Source organism: Hypanus sabinus, chromosome 21 (assembly GCF_030144855.1).
Source record: "Hypanus sabinus isolate sHypSab1 chromosome 21, sHypSab1.hap1, whole genome shotgun sequence".
Lineage (NCBI taxonomy): Eukaryota > Metazoa > Chordata > Chondrichthyes > Myliobatiformes > Dasyatidae > Hypanus > Hypanus sabinus.
The window spans coordinates 57,148,200-57,165,173 of NC_082726.1; the positions used below are offsets into that span (position 1 = coordinate 57,148,200).

Below are 16,974 nucleotides of genomic sequence, written 5' to 3' on the forward strand. Positions count from 1 at the left end.
AAATGAAACATCATTCCTCCAGGGCTAAGGTGCAAAACACAATACATACAATTGCACACAGCACATATTGTTATGATAAAACATACAGTCACAAAATAATAATAGCACCAGTCCCAGAGAGGCATGCCCTGAAAATTAATGGTGCATGGGATGTTATCCTGGAGCCGTGGTTCTGCAAGAACAAGCATGCAGCATTTTCTCATCTCACATTGGGTCAGCCATTGATGAGGGCAATCCAGGTTTTCTTCCAGGGACCAAATACTGGAGGGCAGCACTGATGGAAGTGCTGGCCTGCATGGGCCAGGATCCAACCCATCACGGATTCCAGTACAGCCACTGTGCCTTTAATCTTCCCCACACCGCCTCTGGCACCTCCTTCCCCAAGTAGTTGTAACAGGCGATGCCACAACATGAGGGCCTGGTCTGTGCAACAGCTCAAGGCCATGCAGCTCCTCTGCCAATTTCAAATGTCCAACAAGGTCTTGTGACTACAACAAAAATATTTCAGACAGACATTTGCACTATTTGTTGTACCCAGACAGGTTGCTGCAATTAAGTGTGCCACCGTCTTACCAGAAGTCCAGGACTTACCAGAATTTGGCTGATCATCTGCTCTTAATGCTGAGCAGTACCAAGTATTGTCAAAGTGGGTGTAATTTAGATGAGTTTTTAAACTGAGAAGTGATCTATGTACTCAGGTAATAGATCTCTTAGAACTTTTAAAGAGTAGGGAGTTCTCACTAGAGTCTTGGCCAATATTTATCCTTAATTCAACTTCCTTTTTATCTGTGTTTTATGGAAGATTGCTGTGCACAAATTGGCTGCATTTCTTTTCTATATTATGATAATTTAATAATATTTGATGGGCTATAAAGCATGTAGGATGTAAGATTCAGGTTTAATATCACTGGTATATGTCATGAAATAAGTAGTGATGTAGTGTTCATAGTTGCTGCATTGTCCATTCAGAAATCTGATGGTGGTGGGAAAGAAGCTGTTCCTAAAATGTTGACTGTCTTTAGGCTCCTGCATCCCTGATATGTCAAAAATAGAGAAATTATTGTCTTTTTTTTTAAATCATGTGTTAAGTTTAAGTTAGTTTTAATAAACACAGTAATAATTATGTCTGTCCATTTTGTTTTCTTTTAGATGCTCCAAAACTTTAAAATTGAAACTGATCCAATGACTGAGGTGAAATCCAAGTTCAGCTTGATCCTTATCCCTGACAAACCCATTAACCTAAAGTTTACACCCATCAAATGAAGAGAGATGGAATATGATTCTGTAATGACGTTTTCCTTTCATTCGTCTTAGAAAATTCTGTTTGACCAGTAGTGAGTTAATATAATGGTATATGTCTGTGTCAATGCATTATAGAGCCAGAGAGATATATAGCATGGAACCAGATCTTTCAGCTCAAGTCATTCATGCCAATCAAGCTGCCGACCCGAATTAGTCTCACTTGCTTGCATTTGACTGATTTCCCTTTAAACTTCCCTACCCACATACCTGTCCAAATATCTTTATGAAACATTGTAATTGTACCACCTCCTTGCTAACATTTAGTTGCTATCATGTAGGTTAACTAACTACATGAGGTTGTGATGTCCTACTGTTTGTTCACTCATGATGAGAATAGAAACCCAAAATATGCTAGCAAGAACTATGTTTTCCCCACTGTAATCACACAATTCTGCTTAAACACTAAGCCATAATGTTTCCTCTTAGTGCTCTGTGTAATACAGTCAAAAATTTATTGTAGGTAAACAGGTGAGTGCAATGGGAGAAATACAGTTCTTGTGTTTTCATCCTCAACGTGGTTCAATAAAAAGTAGGACATCACGTCATTATATTGTTACTTAGAACAATTTATGACTTATTAGGGCCACAAAGTCTGGTAAACTATTTTATATTTTGTACACAGTCCAAAAACGTGCTGATTAGTAGGTTAATTGGTCATTGTAAATTTTCCTGTGATTAGGCTAAGGGTTAAATCGGTGAGTTGCTGAGCAGTGCGGCTCATTGGGCCAAAAGGGCACATTCCACGATGTATTTCTAAATAAAATAAAATTTATAAAATTTATTTATTTAGTGATGCAGCGCTTCCAGTGCTTCGAACCATGCTGCCCCTGCAACCCCATAACCCTAATTAACCCTGATGCACCATCAATAACTCTCGGAGATGTGAGGTGAGATATAGGCTTTTATTGGCTGGAAGAAAGAACAAGCAGCAATTGACCACCACACAACATCCTGGAGACTGAGGCCAGGGCTGTGTCTCCAATCGCCTTTATACCAGGGTCTGTGGGAGGAGCCACAGGAGCAGTCAGCGGGGGGGTGGCGTGTCCAGACAGGTATATGTAGTTCACCACACTCACCCCCCACCCTTTGTTTTAAAAGAGAGTCCCCATGGGGCGAAGTTTCTTACAAGTATATTTACAGGTTAAGTCTATCAGGTGGTTGAATCTGTCGCTGCGATTTACATAGCCCCGACGGTGGTTGTGCTGGTTCCGGCCTAACTGGAGGTGTCAACCCACTAGGTGTCAGTGATCCCTCATGCGTGTGCGAGATGCCTGGTATAGGAGTGTCGTGAGGAGTCTGTGTAGGGCTCAGTGTGCGCGGTGTCACCTCGGGTACAGGGTTCATAGTTACCGGGGAGTGTTCAGGGTAGTGGTCTGCTGCTCCTGCGGGCGCCAGGTCGCAGACGGAGACCATGTCCTCGCGCCCATCAGGTAAGACCACGTAGGCATACTGGGGGATTGCATGTAGAAGATGAACCCTCTCGACCAGTGGGGAGTATTTATAGCTCCTCGCATGTTTCCGGAGCAGCACTGGCCCTGGTGATGTCAGCTAAGCCCGTAGGGTGGTCCCAGTGGCAGACTTCCTGGGAAAAGAAAATAGGCGCTCATGAGGGGTGGCATTGGTGGACGTACATAACAGGGAGCAGATAGAGTGGAGTGCCTCGGGGAGGACCTCCTGCCATTGAGAGACCGGCAACCCCTTTGACTTAAGGGTTAAAAGTGTGGCCTTCCACACTGTGGTACTCTCCCTCTCCACCTGTCCATTTCCCCGGGGATTATAGCTCGTGGTCCTACTAGTAGCAATGCCCCTAGCCAGCAGGTACTGGCGTCTCGTACTAGCAGCTCCACACGTTGTTCCGCTGTCAGTCACTACAAACCCCAACCTAATCACGGGACAATTTACAATGACCAGTTGACCTACTCAGTCTGTGAGAGAAGACCACTGCACCCAGGGAAGTCCCATTCATTGCATGGGAAGGACATACAGAGACTCCTTACAGAATGGCACCAGAATTGATCTTTGAACTCCAGAATGGTCCAGGCTGTAATATCGTTGCACTAACCACTACGTTACTGTGGTGCCTAAATGTAATGATATAAGATAGCTTTCCATTTTAAAGCTTATAAATACTTTGTGCCTAATGTATATTTGCAGTAATTTTGAAATGAAACACTACAATATTTCCTGTATGTTGCTAGTATTGATTTCAACATGATGTGCTCTGTATATTGACTGTGTTATGTTACTAGCACTGTTGTCTCTTGTGCAAGTTTTCATGGTATCACTACAGAGATGAGCAAAAATCCAAGCTAACATTTCAATACAGTATAGAAATTGTATTCTATTGGCAGAAAAGGTATGTTTTGGATAGGAAGTCTTGATATTTCAAAGCATTATTTCAGGAAATTAATCCCCAACACACTAGTCAACCATCAAATATTAATAAAGCTTGACTATCTCATTATGCTGATGAAGGGTCTCCACCCATAATGTCAACTGTTTATTCATTTCCACAGATGCTGTCTAACTTGCTGAGATCCTCCAGCATTTTGTGTGTGTATCTCATTGTCACTTGTTTGACGAAGTGCTGCGCACAATATTGTTCCTGTGATTCCTATATTGCAACGTGCTAGCTGTAAAGCAGTTTTGGATGTCCTGATGTGGTTAAAGGCTCTAAATGATTATCAGACAATTCTGGAGAGATGAATCAAAGAAACAATCTTCACACCAACCATCAATAATAATAATTACTTTAAGTTCAAAAAATTATTCCATTTACATGTTATTGTTAGATTAGGAACAAAATTTATAAGATGCTAGTATGTAGGACAAAATATTTTTGATTTTTTTGTCTCATCTATCTTTCTTGAAGGTAACTTGAATAGCAGTGATAATGGTGGCGATTATGTATCAATGGTTGGTGTATATGACACCAAAAATTGTTTTAAAGTTGTTTCATAAAATATTAACCTTCTGAATTTAAAATAAAGATTTACTGTCTATCATTCAATGACTTAAGAGAACCAAGAATATTCAAGTGACAATCACATCAACCTCATTCTTACTAAGTAACAGAACAGGAACGAGGGGTTGAAAGGCCAATTTCATTTCCTAATGTGTATGCTCTTTGTATGAAAATTCTAAATAGTACATTGTGATCTTTATATATTTTCATAACTTTGCATTATTACTTATCAAACTAAATGCTATTAAAAGGGCCAAAGGTTTGATTAACAAGGTCAAAGACAAGAGAAGTACACACCTTAATATTTTCTCTAACTTCCTTTATTCACCTGTTCACCCATCATCTCGTACGCCTCCCCTTCCCCACCCCCCAAATACATCCATTCAGACTTTGGCTTTCTATCTGAGGGTAAGATCAGAAGGTGTGGGGGGGTTGTGGGGAAGGGGATGATGTGAGAAGCTGGGAGGTAATAGGTGGAAGAACCTAGGGGCTGAAGAGGAAGGGATCTAATAGGAGAGGACAGTAGCCCGTGGAATAAATGGAAGGAGGTGAGGAACCAGAGAGAGGAAGTTGTAGGGCATAGACAGGCCCTGATGGAAAGGCAGGGAAAGAGAAGTGAAAACAAAGAGGGAGGACAGAGGGAAATCGATGTTGATGCTGTCAAAAAGGAGACAACCAAGAAAGAATATGAGGTGTTGTCCCTCTAACCCTTCTCAGATTGACTCACCTATCAACCAGCGATTCCCAGTCTGATCTACCTCTCCCTATAACACAGGTCCTAGAATTTCTCCCCCTTCCCCTATCTTTTATTCTGATTTCTCTTTCGTTCCAGTCCTGATGAAGGGTCTCAGCCCAAAACATCAACTGTTCATTCTTTCCATAGATGCTAGCTGACCTGCTGAGTTCCTCCAACATTTTGTATGAGTTGCTCCAGATTTCCAGCATCTGCAGAATCTTTTGTCTCTATTAAAGTGGGGTGTTTCTTAAACAGGTGCCAAAGAAGCCTATCAAATTTAAGGAATAATAATTAACTGGGACTTAGAGTGACTTTCACTTGATAGAGAGGAGACTATGAGGAACCTATGAGATTATTATGAGCATGTCCCCAGATCTCGAGGTCAGACAGGCTAGGACTTTAAAGATTTGTCACATGTTTATTTGTCACTTGTACATTACAACATACAGTGAAATGCAATGTTTGGCATCAACAGCCAACACAGTCCAGTAGTGTGCTTGGGACAGCCAGCAAGTGTCGCCATGCTTCCAGTGCCAACTTACCAGCCTAACCTGTACATTGCTGGAATATGGGGGGTGGGGGGAACCCACAAGGGAAGAGCCTACAAATTATTTGCAGACAGCAGCGGAAAATAAACCTAGACCACTGGCACTGTAAAACATTACACTAAATACTCGATTGGCCAAATAGCCTACTTCTGCTCCTATATCTTTTGGTCTAAGCACTATGCTATTGTGTCACCCTTCATTTACTGGAGCATAGAAAACTGATGGGTGATGTTATAGAGGTGTATAAAATCACAACATGCATAGACAGGGTGAATGCACACAGTCTTTTTCCCAGGGAAAGGGAAGCAAAAACTAAAAGGCATAGGTTTAAAGTGAGAATGGAAAGATTTAAAAGAGTAATTTCTTCACACATTCAGTGGCGGATATAAGGAACAAGCTGCTAGAGGAAGCAGTTGAGAAAGGTGGATAGGAAAAGGAGGGATATGGGCAATGGGACAAGATGAGCTGCTTTGTCCACATGGGTAAGTTGGACTGAAGAGCTTGCATCTGTGCTGAATTACTCTGTGACTCCATGAATGTGTTGAAAAACTTAATCAGAAGTAAAAAGGTAGCAACAGAAGATGAACAGGAGAGTGGAAATGACTATAGCTACAAAATGGAAGTAAATGGTGGAATGGAACAGGCTTAGACGGTAATGCTAATATAACCAGGTCCATCTATTACAGCAATGACATCAAAGACCCCATCAAATGCTCCATCCTGCCAGGTAACATCAAAGGATGATGTCGTCCACAGTCTAACCATTGGAAGACTGAGCTTGCAGTCTCTACCATAAAGATCAACATATAACAGAGTAGGCGTTCCCAACCTTTTTCCACCATGGACCCCTACCAGTAACTGAGGGGTCTGTGGACTCCAGTTTGGGAACCCCTGAACTAGAGGTGTTGTACTCTCCAAGAGATGAATAATGTATCACCAAGTGTATAAATACACCATAATGCTTTTCACTCCTTCTGAATAAACAAAAAAAAGCTAAACTATTGCAGATCTTTATTAGATCATATTACATATATGTAAAATGGCATAAACAATTTTTTACAAGGTAGAATAGTTATACTGGTCATTCTACAAATTAATAAACACACATATCAAAAATTAATAACATACATTTTCACTTTGGCAAAAATAGCTATAAAATTCCTTTACATTTAGTTTATCTCTATCAGTGTTCCCAGTGCAAAAATAACCTGATCCTTAAATAAAGAAGCAGATATTATATCCTTTTTTTAATGGTGTTGGTTTAATCAACAAATTAGTTACTTGCCACTGTCATTGCTTTCAATATAACCATGCATTCTGTTGAAATATCCTCTGATAGTGCCTCTGAAATCCAGGACATAGCATCCCATATCAGTTTCGACTCAGATGTAAATCTGAAGCATGTTTCTGTCAAAATTGCATAAGAAAGTATTAGCAAGTCTCTGGGTTGCTACACTGCTGCTTTCAGACAGGAAGGCTGTGGAAGCTTTCTGTGGATGCAACTGAGACTTATCAGGATGGTGCCTGGATTAGAGAGCATGTTTTATAGGGATGGGTTGAGCGAGGTAGGGCTTTTCTTTTTGGAATGAAGAAAGATGAGAAGTGACTTTATACAGGTATAGAGGATGATAAGAACCAAAGATCAAATGGACAGCCTGAGAATGTTTCCCAGACCAGAAGTGGCTAATAGGAGAGGGCATAACTTTAATGTGATTGGAGGTAATTATAGGGGGATGTTAGAGATAGGTCTTTTACATCATGAGTGGTGAGTGTGTGAAATGTGCTGCCAGGGGTGGTAGTGGAGGCAGATACATTAGAGACAGTTAAGAGACTGTTAGATAGGCACAAGGATGTAAGAAAAAGTAGGGGGCTATGTGGAAGGAAAGGTTAGATTGATCTTAGAATAGGTGAAAAGGTCAGCACCATTTCATGGCCCAAAAAGCCTGTACTGTGCTGCACTGCTATGTCCTATGATATGTGGCTAGTCCTAACTGAGGTAGTAAATACAAAGAGAATGCAGGAGAAACTTTGTAGTTCAAACACACCTTGCATCCACAGGGAATGACTGAGGCAATTTCAGGGTAAGGGAAAGGCTAGAATTTATTTTCCATTCCTAATTCACCTTCAGAGTAATGTCAATAAGCCACTTCAGTCTTATTCGTCAAGGGATGTTGCCACATTGCTACAGGGTGGACGGTGAGGGAGTGGTGGGTTGTGTCAACTAAGCACAATGGTGATGACAGCACTGCAACCGGTTTAAGTGTCTGTGCATAAGACTTGGAGAGGTAGCTGCAGTGATAGTATTCTTATTGTCTGATGCCCCGGAGCATCTAGTTTGGGAGGGGCTGTCAGAGTGGCCCACATTGAGTTTGGTGGAGGGTTTCTGAGACTGTAGCTTTGAAGGAACAATATATAAAGGGTGGCTGGGTAAACCCATGAAGGAATCAAAGATTAAAAGTAAATCTATTATCAAGGTACATATATGTCACTATATACTACCGTGAGATTCATTTTCTTGCAGGCTATCACAATAGAACAGAGAAATACTATAGAATCAATGAAAAAAACTACATACAAAGACAAACAACTAATATGCAAAAGAAGACAAACTGCAAATACTAAATAAATAAATATTGAGAACATGATTTGTAGTCATTGAAAATGAGTCAAGTGTTGATGTGAGTTATTGGCACTAGTTCAGGAGCCTGATGGTTGAAAGTTAACTGTTCCTGAACCTCATGATATGGAATCTAAAGCTCCTGTGAACAATACACACAAAATGCCAGAAGAATGCAGCAGGTCAGGTAGCATCAGGTCCTGATGAAGGGTCTCAGCCCAAAATCCCGACTGTTTACTCTGTTCCATAGATCCTGCCAGGCCTGCTGAGTTCCTCCAGCATTTTATGTGTGTTTAACGAGCAACAAGGCCACACTGGGAGCACCAGATGCAGTATACCACACCAGCCAACTCACAGGTGAGGTGTCACCTCACCTGGAAAGAGTGTCTGGGGCCCTGAATGGTGGTGAGGGAGGAAGTGTAAGGGCAGGTGTAGCACTTGTTCCGTTTACAAGGATAAGTGCCAGGAGGGAGATTGGTGGGAAGGGATGGGGGGTGGGGGGGGGGGCGAGTGGACAAGGGAGTCACATAGGGAGCGATCCCTGCAGAAAGCAGAAGGCGGGGAGGGAAAGATGTGCTTGGTAGTGGGATCCCGCTGGAGGTGGCGGAAGTTACGGAGAATTATACTTTGGAGCTGGAGGCTGGTGGGGTGGTAGGTGAGGACAAGGGGAACCCTAACCCGAGTGGGGTGGCGAGCGGATGGGGTGAGGGCAGATGTGCGGGAAATGGGAGAGATGCATTTGAGAACAGGGTTGATGGTGGAAGAAGGGAAGCCCCTTTGTTTAAAAAAGGAAGATATCTCCTTCGTCTTGGAATGAAAAGCCTCATCCTGAGAGCAGATGTGGCAGAGATGGAGGAATTGTGAGAAGGGGATAGCATTTTTGCAGGAGACAGGGTGGGAAGAGGAATAGTCCAGGTAGCTGTGAGAGTCTGTAGGCTTATAGTAGATATCAGTAGATAGGCCATCTCCAGAGATGGAGACAGAAAGATCAAGAAAGGGGAGGGAGGTGTCGGAAATGGACCAGGTAAATTTGAGGGCAGGGTGAAAGTTGGAGGCAAAGTTAATGAAGTCAACGAGCTCAGCATGTGTGCAGGAGGCAGCGCCAATGCAGTCGTCGATGTAGCGAGGGAAAAGAGGGGGACGGATACCCGTATAGACTTGGAACATGGACTATTCCACAAAGCCAACAAAAAGGCAGGCATAACTGGGACCCATGCAGGTACCCATGGCTACACCCTTGGTTTGGAGGAAGTGGGAGGAGCCAAAGGAGAAATTATTGAGAGTAAGAACTAATTCTGCTAGACGGAAGAGAGCAGTGGTAGAGGGGAATTGGTTAGGTCTGGAATCCAAAAAGAAGCAAGGAGCTTTGAGACCATCCTGGTGGGGGATGTAGGTATATAGGGACTGGACGTCCATGGTGAAAATAAGGCAGTGGGGGCCAGGGAACTTAAAATCATTGAAAAAATTCAAAGCGCGAGAAGTGTCATGAACATAGGTGGGAAGAGATTGAACAAGGGGGGATAAGACAGTGTCAAGGTATGCAAAAATGAGTTCAGTGGGGCAGGAGCAAGCTGAGACAATAGGTCTACCTGGAGAGGCAGGTTTGTGGATCTTGGGTAGGAGATAGAAACGGGAAGTGCGGGGTGTGGGAACTATGAGGTTGGTGGCAGAGTATGGGAGATCCCCAGAGCTGATAAGGTTGGTGATGGTTTAGGAGACAGTGATCTGGTGCTCCTTAGTGGGGTCATGATCAAAGGGTAAATAAGAGGAGGTATCAGAGTTGTCGCTGTGCCTCGGCCAGGTAAAGGTCAGTACGCCAGACAACAACAGCTCCTCCCTTATCAGCTGGTTTTATAGTGAGGTTGGGATTGGTGTGGAGGGAGCAGAGAGCAGAGTGTTTAGAAGGAGTGAGGTTGGAATTGGAACAGGGTGTGGTGAAGTCGAGATGGTTGATGTCCCGTCGACTGGAAGACCATTACGCTGAACACCTATGCTCGGTCTGCCAGAGAAAGCAGGATCTCCCAGTGGCCACACATTTTAATTCCACATCCCATTTCCATTCTGATATGTCTATCCATGGCCTCCTCTACTGTCAAGATGAAGCTACACTCAGATTGGAGGAACAACACCTTATATACTGGCTGGGTAGCCTCCAACCTGATGGCATGAACACTGACTTCTTAACTTCCATTAATGCCCCTCCTCCCCTTCTTACCCCATCCCTGACATATTTAGCTGTTTGTTTTTTTTCTCTCTCTCTGCCCATCATTCTGCCTGCTCTCCATCTCCCGCTGGTGCTCCCCCCCACTTTCTTTCTCCCGAGGCCTCCCGACCCATGATCCTTTCCTTTCTCCAGCTCTGTATCACTTTCGCCAATCACCTTTCCAGCTCTTAGCTTCATCCCACCCGCTCCGGTCTTCTCCTATTATTTCGCATCCCCCCCTCCCCCCACTACTTTCAAATCTCTTAGTATCTCTCCTTTCAGTTAGTCCTGACGAAGGGTCTCGGCCCGAAATGTTGACAGTGCTTCTCCCTATAGATGCTGCCTGGCCTACTGCGTTCCACCAGCATTTTGTGTGTTTTGTGTGTGTTGCTTGGATTTCCTGCGTCTGCAGATTTTCTTGTGTTTGTGATTCTAAGGCTCCTGTACCTCCTTTCCAATGACAGCAATGAGAAGAGAGAATGGCCTGGATGATATGGAAGGAGATGGATCTGGGGCAGATGAATTCAAGTGAGGTTGTGGGGATAATAAACACTGGTGTGGATTGGATGCACCCAGTGTCCATTATGTGTGCTGTAAATCTTATATCATTTTGTTCTAGGGCCCATAAACTGTGGGAAATATTATCACTGAACTTACATCTAATCATAACTTTATAAAACTCTTAACCATTTTCTTTACTTTAGGCAGTTACCAACCTGGCCCTTTCTACCAGGGCTTAGTTTCCTTATCTGAGAAAGATAGATAGATAGATAGATGGATAGATAGATAGATAGATAGATACTTTATTCATCCCCAAGGGGAAATTCAACATTTTTCCAGTGTCCCATACACTTATTTTAGCAAAAGTAATTACATACAGTATTTAACTCAGTATAAATATGTTAAGCATCTAAAATCACCCTCCCAAAAAGCATTAATAAATAGCTTTTAAAAAGTTCTTAAATAGTTTACTAAAGTGCATTGAGTGGTAACTTAAGCTCAGTCCTAACCCCGGCACTTTAACATGTCTTGCCCCTGGTGGTTGAATTGTAGAGCCAAATGGCGTTGGGGAGTAATGATCTCTTCATCCTGTCTGAGGAGCATTGCATTGACAGCAACCTGCCGCTGAAGCTGCTTCTCTGTCTCTGGATGGTGCTGTGCAGAGGATGTTCAGGGTTTTCCATGATTGACCGTAGCCTACTCAGCGCCCTCCGCTCTGCCACCAATGTCATACTCTCCAGTTCTGTGCCCACGACAGAGCCCACATTCCTTACCAGCTTATTAAGACGTGAGGCGTCCCTCTTCTTAATGCCGCCTCCCCAGCACGCCACCACAAAGAAGAGGCGCTCTCCACAACTGACCGATAGAACATCTTCAGCATCTCACTACAAACATTGAATGACGCCAGCCTTCTGAGGAAGTACAGTCGACTCTGTGCTTTCCTGCACAGGGCATAGATAGGCTATTTATGTGAGATTCAGTTGGCTCATTCCTTGCTTTGGCCAGATTGGTTGTGATCAGGTTGGGCTTGGACTGCCCTTGGTTGGATTGGAAGCAGACTGGCCATAGCAGGATTGGTTATGGTAGGGTTGGCCATGATTGGATTGGTTGTAGCTGTGTCAGTATTGGATTGGCCATGGTGGCACTGGCCTTGGGATTTGTTTATATATTTTATCCAGAAGAGCTCTAGCTTACTTGGGATTCGCAAAGAAGGTATTAATAAGTTTGTAACAATTAAACATTCAGAGGCAAAGAGCTCCACTCACCAAAGGAAAATCATGGAACACCATGGTGGAGGTTCTGGTAAGACCATGTTCTTGCTCAGACAGCCTTGTCAACATACTTTGCTTTTCTCGTCCCCATTTCCGTGAGTTCTCCTCCAACTACAAAGAAACTGCAGGTCAGTCACTAGTTCGTTTGAACCATCAAGCCAACCTGAATCACAAATATTTTGAGATTTCAATGAGGTCAAGACTGACTTTGAGATTTTATTTTCACATAAGACATAGCAGCAGAATTAGGCCATTTGGCTCATTGAGCTTTCTCCTCCATTCTATAATGGCTGGTTCATCATCCCTTTCAATCCCACTTTTCTGTCCTTTCTCTGTAACCTTTGATGTCTTTACTATTCAAGAACCTATTAACATCAGCATTAAATATACCCAGTGACAATGAGACCATTTTGCCAAATAATAGGCCAAATGATTTGTGGTTGGTTCCAATTTGCACTGGAGTTTAAAATATGAACAGAAATTGGTGGTGATTCTCAACAAGTACCTGACAAGTCAAAGTTAAATTTACTATCAAATGCATGAGTACATGCATGCAAAGGTACAATTAAAATCTTGCTTACAGCACTATAAACATATAGCACAGTTTCAGAATTTCTTAAAGCAGAGCTTCTGACTAGAACAGTCTGGTGTACCTCCAACACATCATGTGAATATTTCAAGTACAATTGTAAATAAACTAATTTGGCAGGGGATGTGAATCTACACGTCAGGAAAGAAAGTGGAGGTACTTGGAGGAAGGTAGATGTCACAATCAGTAAGAACAAGCAGGAACAAGGTGGTAGATATGGTGGGGTGGATGGGATGAAACATGTATTTTTAATGCTGAGAGTATTATGATTAAGGGTGATGATTTTAGAGCACAGATCAGTACATGGAACTATGATAATGTGGCCATAGCAGAAACTTAGTTGAGAGAGGGATAGGAGTAGATGCTTAAAGTTCCAGGATTTTGATGTCTTTGAAATGACAGAGAAATAGGTAAAAGGGAGTATGGGTGGTTGTGGGGAGGGGTGGAGTTGTGCTATTAATCAGGACAATTTCACAGCTGCATTCAGAAAGGACATAATGGAGGGCCAATATGTGTCAATATGGACAGAACTTAAAAATAGAGTTTCTACCACTCTTATGAGATTATAATTATAGACCTTCAATAACCCCTGGGTCACCGAGGAACAGATATGCAGGCAAATTAAGAAAGGTGTAAGAAAAATAGGGTTGTTATAGTGGGTGACTTCAACTTCCTTAACATAGATTAGGACTTCCTTAGTGGTAAGAGGTTTAGATGGCACAGAACTTGTTAGGGATATCTAGGAGGGTTTTTTAAATCAGTATGTAGACAGTCCAACAGAGGAGGGCCATACTGGATGTGCTGTTGGGTAATGACCCTGGTCAACAGGAGAACAGTTAGGGCACTTAAAGTTTACTGTAGCTATGGGTAAGTATGGACCTAGCAGGAGAGAATTAAATTGGAGCAGGACAAATTACATTGGGCAGCTACTGGAGAAAATTAATTGGGAATAGCTGTTTTGCGGCAAGTCCTTGTCTGACGTGAGGATGGAGTTTAAAGACCAACTGCGGAGAAATTGCAAAACAAGTACAGCATGTTCTAGTGAGAAGGAAGGATGAGGATGGCAAGGAACCTTGGACATTGAGAGAGCTGATAAACTGAGTCAAGAAGAGAAAGGAAACGTATGTCAGGTTTAGGAAGCTAAAGTCAAACAGAGTTCTTGAGGATTATAAAGAAGTCAGAAAAGAACTCAAGAAGGGAATTATGAAATCCAGGAAGTAACACAAAGGTTTAAAAAGAATCCCATTGCATTCTATATATCAAGGCAAGATGATAACTAGGCAGTGATTATCAAGGATAAAGAAAGAAACACGTGCTTTGAGATGGAGGATATGGGTGAGGTCATAAATGAGTACTTCACGGCAGTATTTATCAAAGAGAAAGACATGGAGAACTGGGAGATCATTGTGGAGCATGCTAATTTGCCAGAGCACTTTACAATAAAGGAGATAGTGTTGAGTCTTTTAAAAAACTTTAAACTGGATAAAAACCCCAGGGCCCGATGCGACATATCCCAGGTTAGTGAGGAAGGCAAGGCATGAGATGGCTGAAGCCCTAGCCAATATCGTTGTGTCCTCTCTAGCTTCATGTGAGTCCCAGAGGACTGGAAAGTAGCTAAACTTATTCCCTTTTTCAAGAAGGGAAATGGGGATAATCCTGGAAATTGTTACCAGTGAGTCTGATGTCAATGATAGGGAATCACTGGAGAGAATTCAAAGGAATAGGATTTATGAGTATTTAGAAAACTATGGCTTACTTAGTGACGATCAGAATGGCTCTGTGTGGGCAAGTCATGTCCTACTAATTTGATGAGGTTTTCTAGGATGTGATGAAGGTGACTGATGAAGGTAGAGCTGTGGACGTTGTCTACACGGATTTTAGTAAAGCATTTGATAAGGTCCTTCATGGGAGGTTTATCCAGAAGATTAAGATGCACTGGATCTACGGTGAGTTGGCCACTTGGATTCAGAACTGCCTTGCCCTTAGAGGACAGAAGGTAATGGTTAAGGAGCTTATTTCAGCAGGTGGTCTGTGATTAGTGGTGTCCCACAGGCATCTGTACAGGGACATCTATTGTTTGTAATGTATATAAATGACCTAGATGAAAATGTAGGTGGGTGGGTTAGTAAGTTTGCAGATGATACAAAGATTAATAGTGTTGTGAAGAGCATAGCAACCTGGCAAAGGATACTGAAGGATATAAAGCGTAGAAATAGCAGCTGGAGTTTAATCCAGCCAAGTATGAAATATAGCACATTGGGAGATCAAATGTGAAAGAGACATTACACTAATAATGGCAAAACCCTTAAAATTTTGACTTGCATTGGGATCTTGGTGTCCAAGTCCATAGCTCAATGAAAGTTGATACAGTGGTAAAGAAGACTAAGTTTTTTTACACAGAGAGTGGTGAGTGCATGGAATGGGCTGCTGGCGCAGATATGATAGGGTCTTTTAAGAGACTCCTGGACAGATACATGAAGCTCAGAAAAATAGAGGGCTATGGGTAACCCTCGGTAATTTCTCAGGTAAGGACATGTTCGGCACAGCTTTGTGGGCAGAAGGGCCTGTATTGTGCTGTAGGTTTTCTATGTTTCTGAGGCATATAGCATGCTTATATATATTGGTTGAGGAATTGAGTTTTAGAGTCAGGAAGTTATGTTGCAACTTTATAAAATTCTAGTTGGACTGGAGTATCGCTGGAGTTCTGGTTACTGCATTAGAGCAAGGCTTTGCTCAATGGTGAGGAGAGCTGTGCCTGTGCTGGTTACAGGAGTAATAACTAAGGGCCTTGACAACCGATTGGAAGAAAATCAAGAAAAAGAAACTACAGATACTGGAAATCTGAATGATCATAAATGCAAAAATAATTCATGTTTCTGGGTCAAAGACCTTTATCAATTCAGTGAAAAGCTCTCAGACTGGAAAAATTCATCATATTTCTCTACCCACAAATGCTGCCTGACATGTTGAGTGTTTCCATATTTCCTGTTTTTATTACTGATTTAAGGATGTGGCTCCATACTTATTAATTGCATCTGGGAATCTACATTTATGTACTTTAAAAAGTGTGTGTCTGTATTGGTGATCTTGAGATACTGGATCGTTCAGAGAGAAAAAAAAAACAAGTGGTTTCATGGGAATGGTCTTCCTGGAAACACCATTTTGAATCTACCAGAATGTATCTAATAAGGTGGTCACTGAGTGTATGTTCGAGCCTTCTGCTGCTGTAGCCCATCCACTTCAATGTTCAACATGGCGTGCATTCAGAAATGCTCTTCTGCACCGCACTGTTGTAACACGCAGTTATCTGAGTTACTGTTGTCTTCCCGTCAGCTTGAACCAGTCCACCCATTCTCCTCTGACCTCTCCCATTAACGAGGTGTTTCACCCACAGTACTGCCACTCACTGTATGTCTTTTCTTTTAAGCACTAGAGAATGTTGTGTGTGAAAACCCAAGGAGATCAGTAGTTTCTGAGATACTCAAACCATCCAATCTGACACCAACAATCATTCCACGGTCAAAGTCACTTAGATCACATTTCTTCCCCATTCTAGTGTTTGGTCAGAACAACAACTTAACCTCTTGACCATTTCTGCATGCTTTTATGCATGTCACGATTGGCTGATTAGATATTTGCATTAGTGAGCAGGTGTGCAGGTGAACTAATAAAGTGTACATACCAGAGTCTCCAATGTTTGGATACGTCCCTGAGCTTTGTCCAACTGCACCAGCAAATTTAATTTCTCTGACTTGGCCAAGGATTCCTGTAAGGAGGAGCAGGCAGTTACTTTGAATTTGTAGATGGAAGGTTCACTCATAAAGGATGAAATTAGAAATGCAGGAAATCTGAGATAAAAACAGAGAATAGACAGGAGCAATGTTGCTATAATAAGGCATTGGGTTTGACTGGTTCATTATTATTGTCACAGGTACTGAGATATAAATGTTACTTCATGTTGTAGGAAGTCGGATGTTTAAGGTTGTCTTGGAGTTTCTGGAATGGGGATTTCATTTCTGAGTTAAAGCTGCAAGCAAAACCCAGGAGAAAAAAGTTTGAAAAACACAAGATATTCTGTGGAGTAACTCTATAGAGGTGTATAAACAATTGACGTTTTAGGCCAAGGCGCTTCACCAAGACTCCGATGAAGGGTCTCAGCCCAAAATGTCAACTTTTCATTTCCCTCTATATGTGCTGCCTAACCTCCTGAGTTCCTCCAGCAGTTTTTGTGTGTTGCCTAGG

At 42.3% G+C, this 16,974-nt stretch overlaps 2 protein-coding genes across 6 annotated transcripts in view; one reads left to right on the plus strand and one right to left on the minus strand.

Moving 5' to 3' along the window:
* Positions 1–1,270, plus strand: part of LOC132379079 (cholesterol side-chain cleavage enzyme, mitochondrial) — a 51,676-nt gene extending 50,406 nt beyond the window's left edge. Inside the window, exon 9 of the mRNA XM_059946624.1 lies at positions 1,150–1,270. Coding sequence (XP_059802607.1) covers positions 1,150–1,263 — 114 coding nt within the window. The 3' untranslated portion in view covers positions 1,264–1,270. The remainder of the gene's footprint in view (positions 1–1,149) is intronic.
* A 935-nt stretch (positions 1,271–2,205) lies between these two features.
* The window catches only part of ccdc33 (coiled-coil domain containing 33), a 328,157-nt gene continuing 313,388 nt past the window's right edge, over positions 2,206–16,974 (minus strand). For 3 of the 5 annotated variants that reach the window (XM_059946620.1, XM_059946618.1, XM_059946617.1), the window contains 3 exons: positions 16,415–16,498; positions 12,138–12,254; positions 2,207–2,884 (listed from right to left, as the gene is read on the minus strand). In XM_059946620.1, the coding sequence (XP_059802603.1) occupies positions 2,801–2,884; positions 12,138–12,254; positions 16,415–16,498 (285 nt within the window). In that variant the 3' untranslated portion in view covers positions 2,207–2,800. Of the gene's footprint in view, positions 2,885–6,559; positions 6,959–12,137; positions 12,255–16,414; positions 16,499–16,974 lie in introns of those variants that run through there. The other 2 variants (XM_059946622.1, XM_059946619.1) reach the window with 2 other exon arrangements.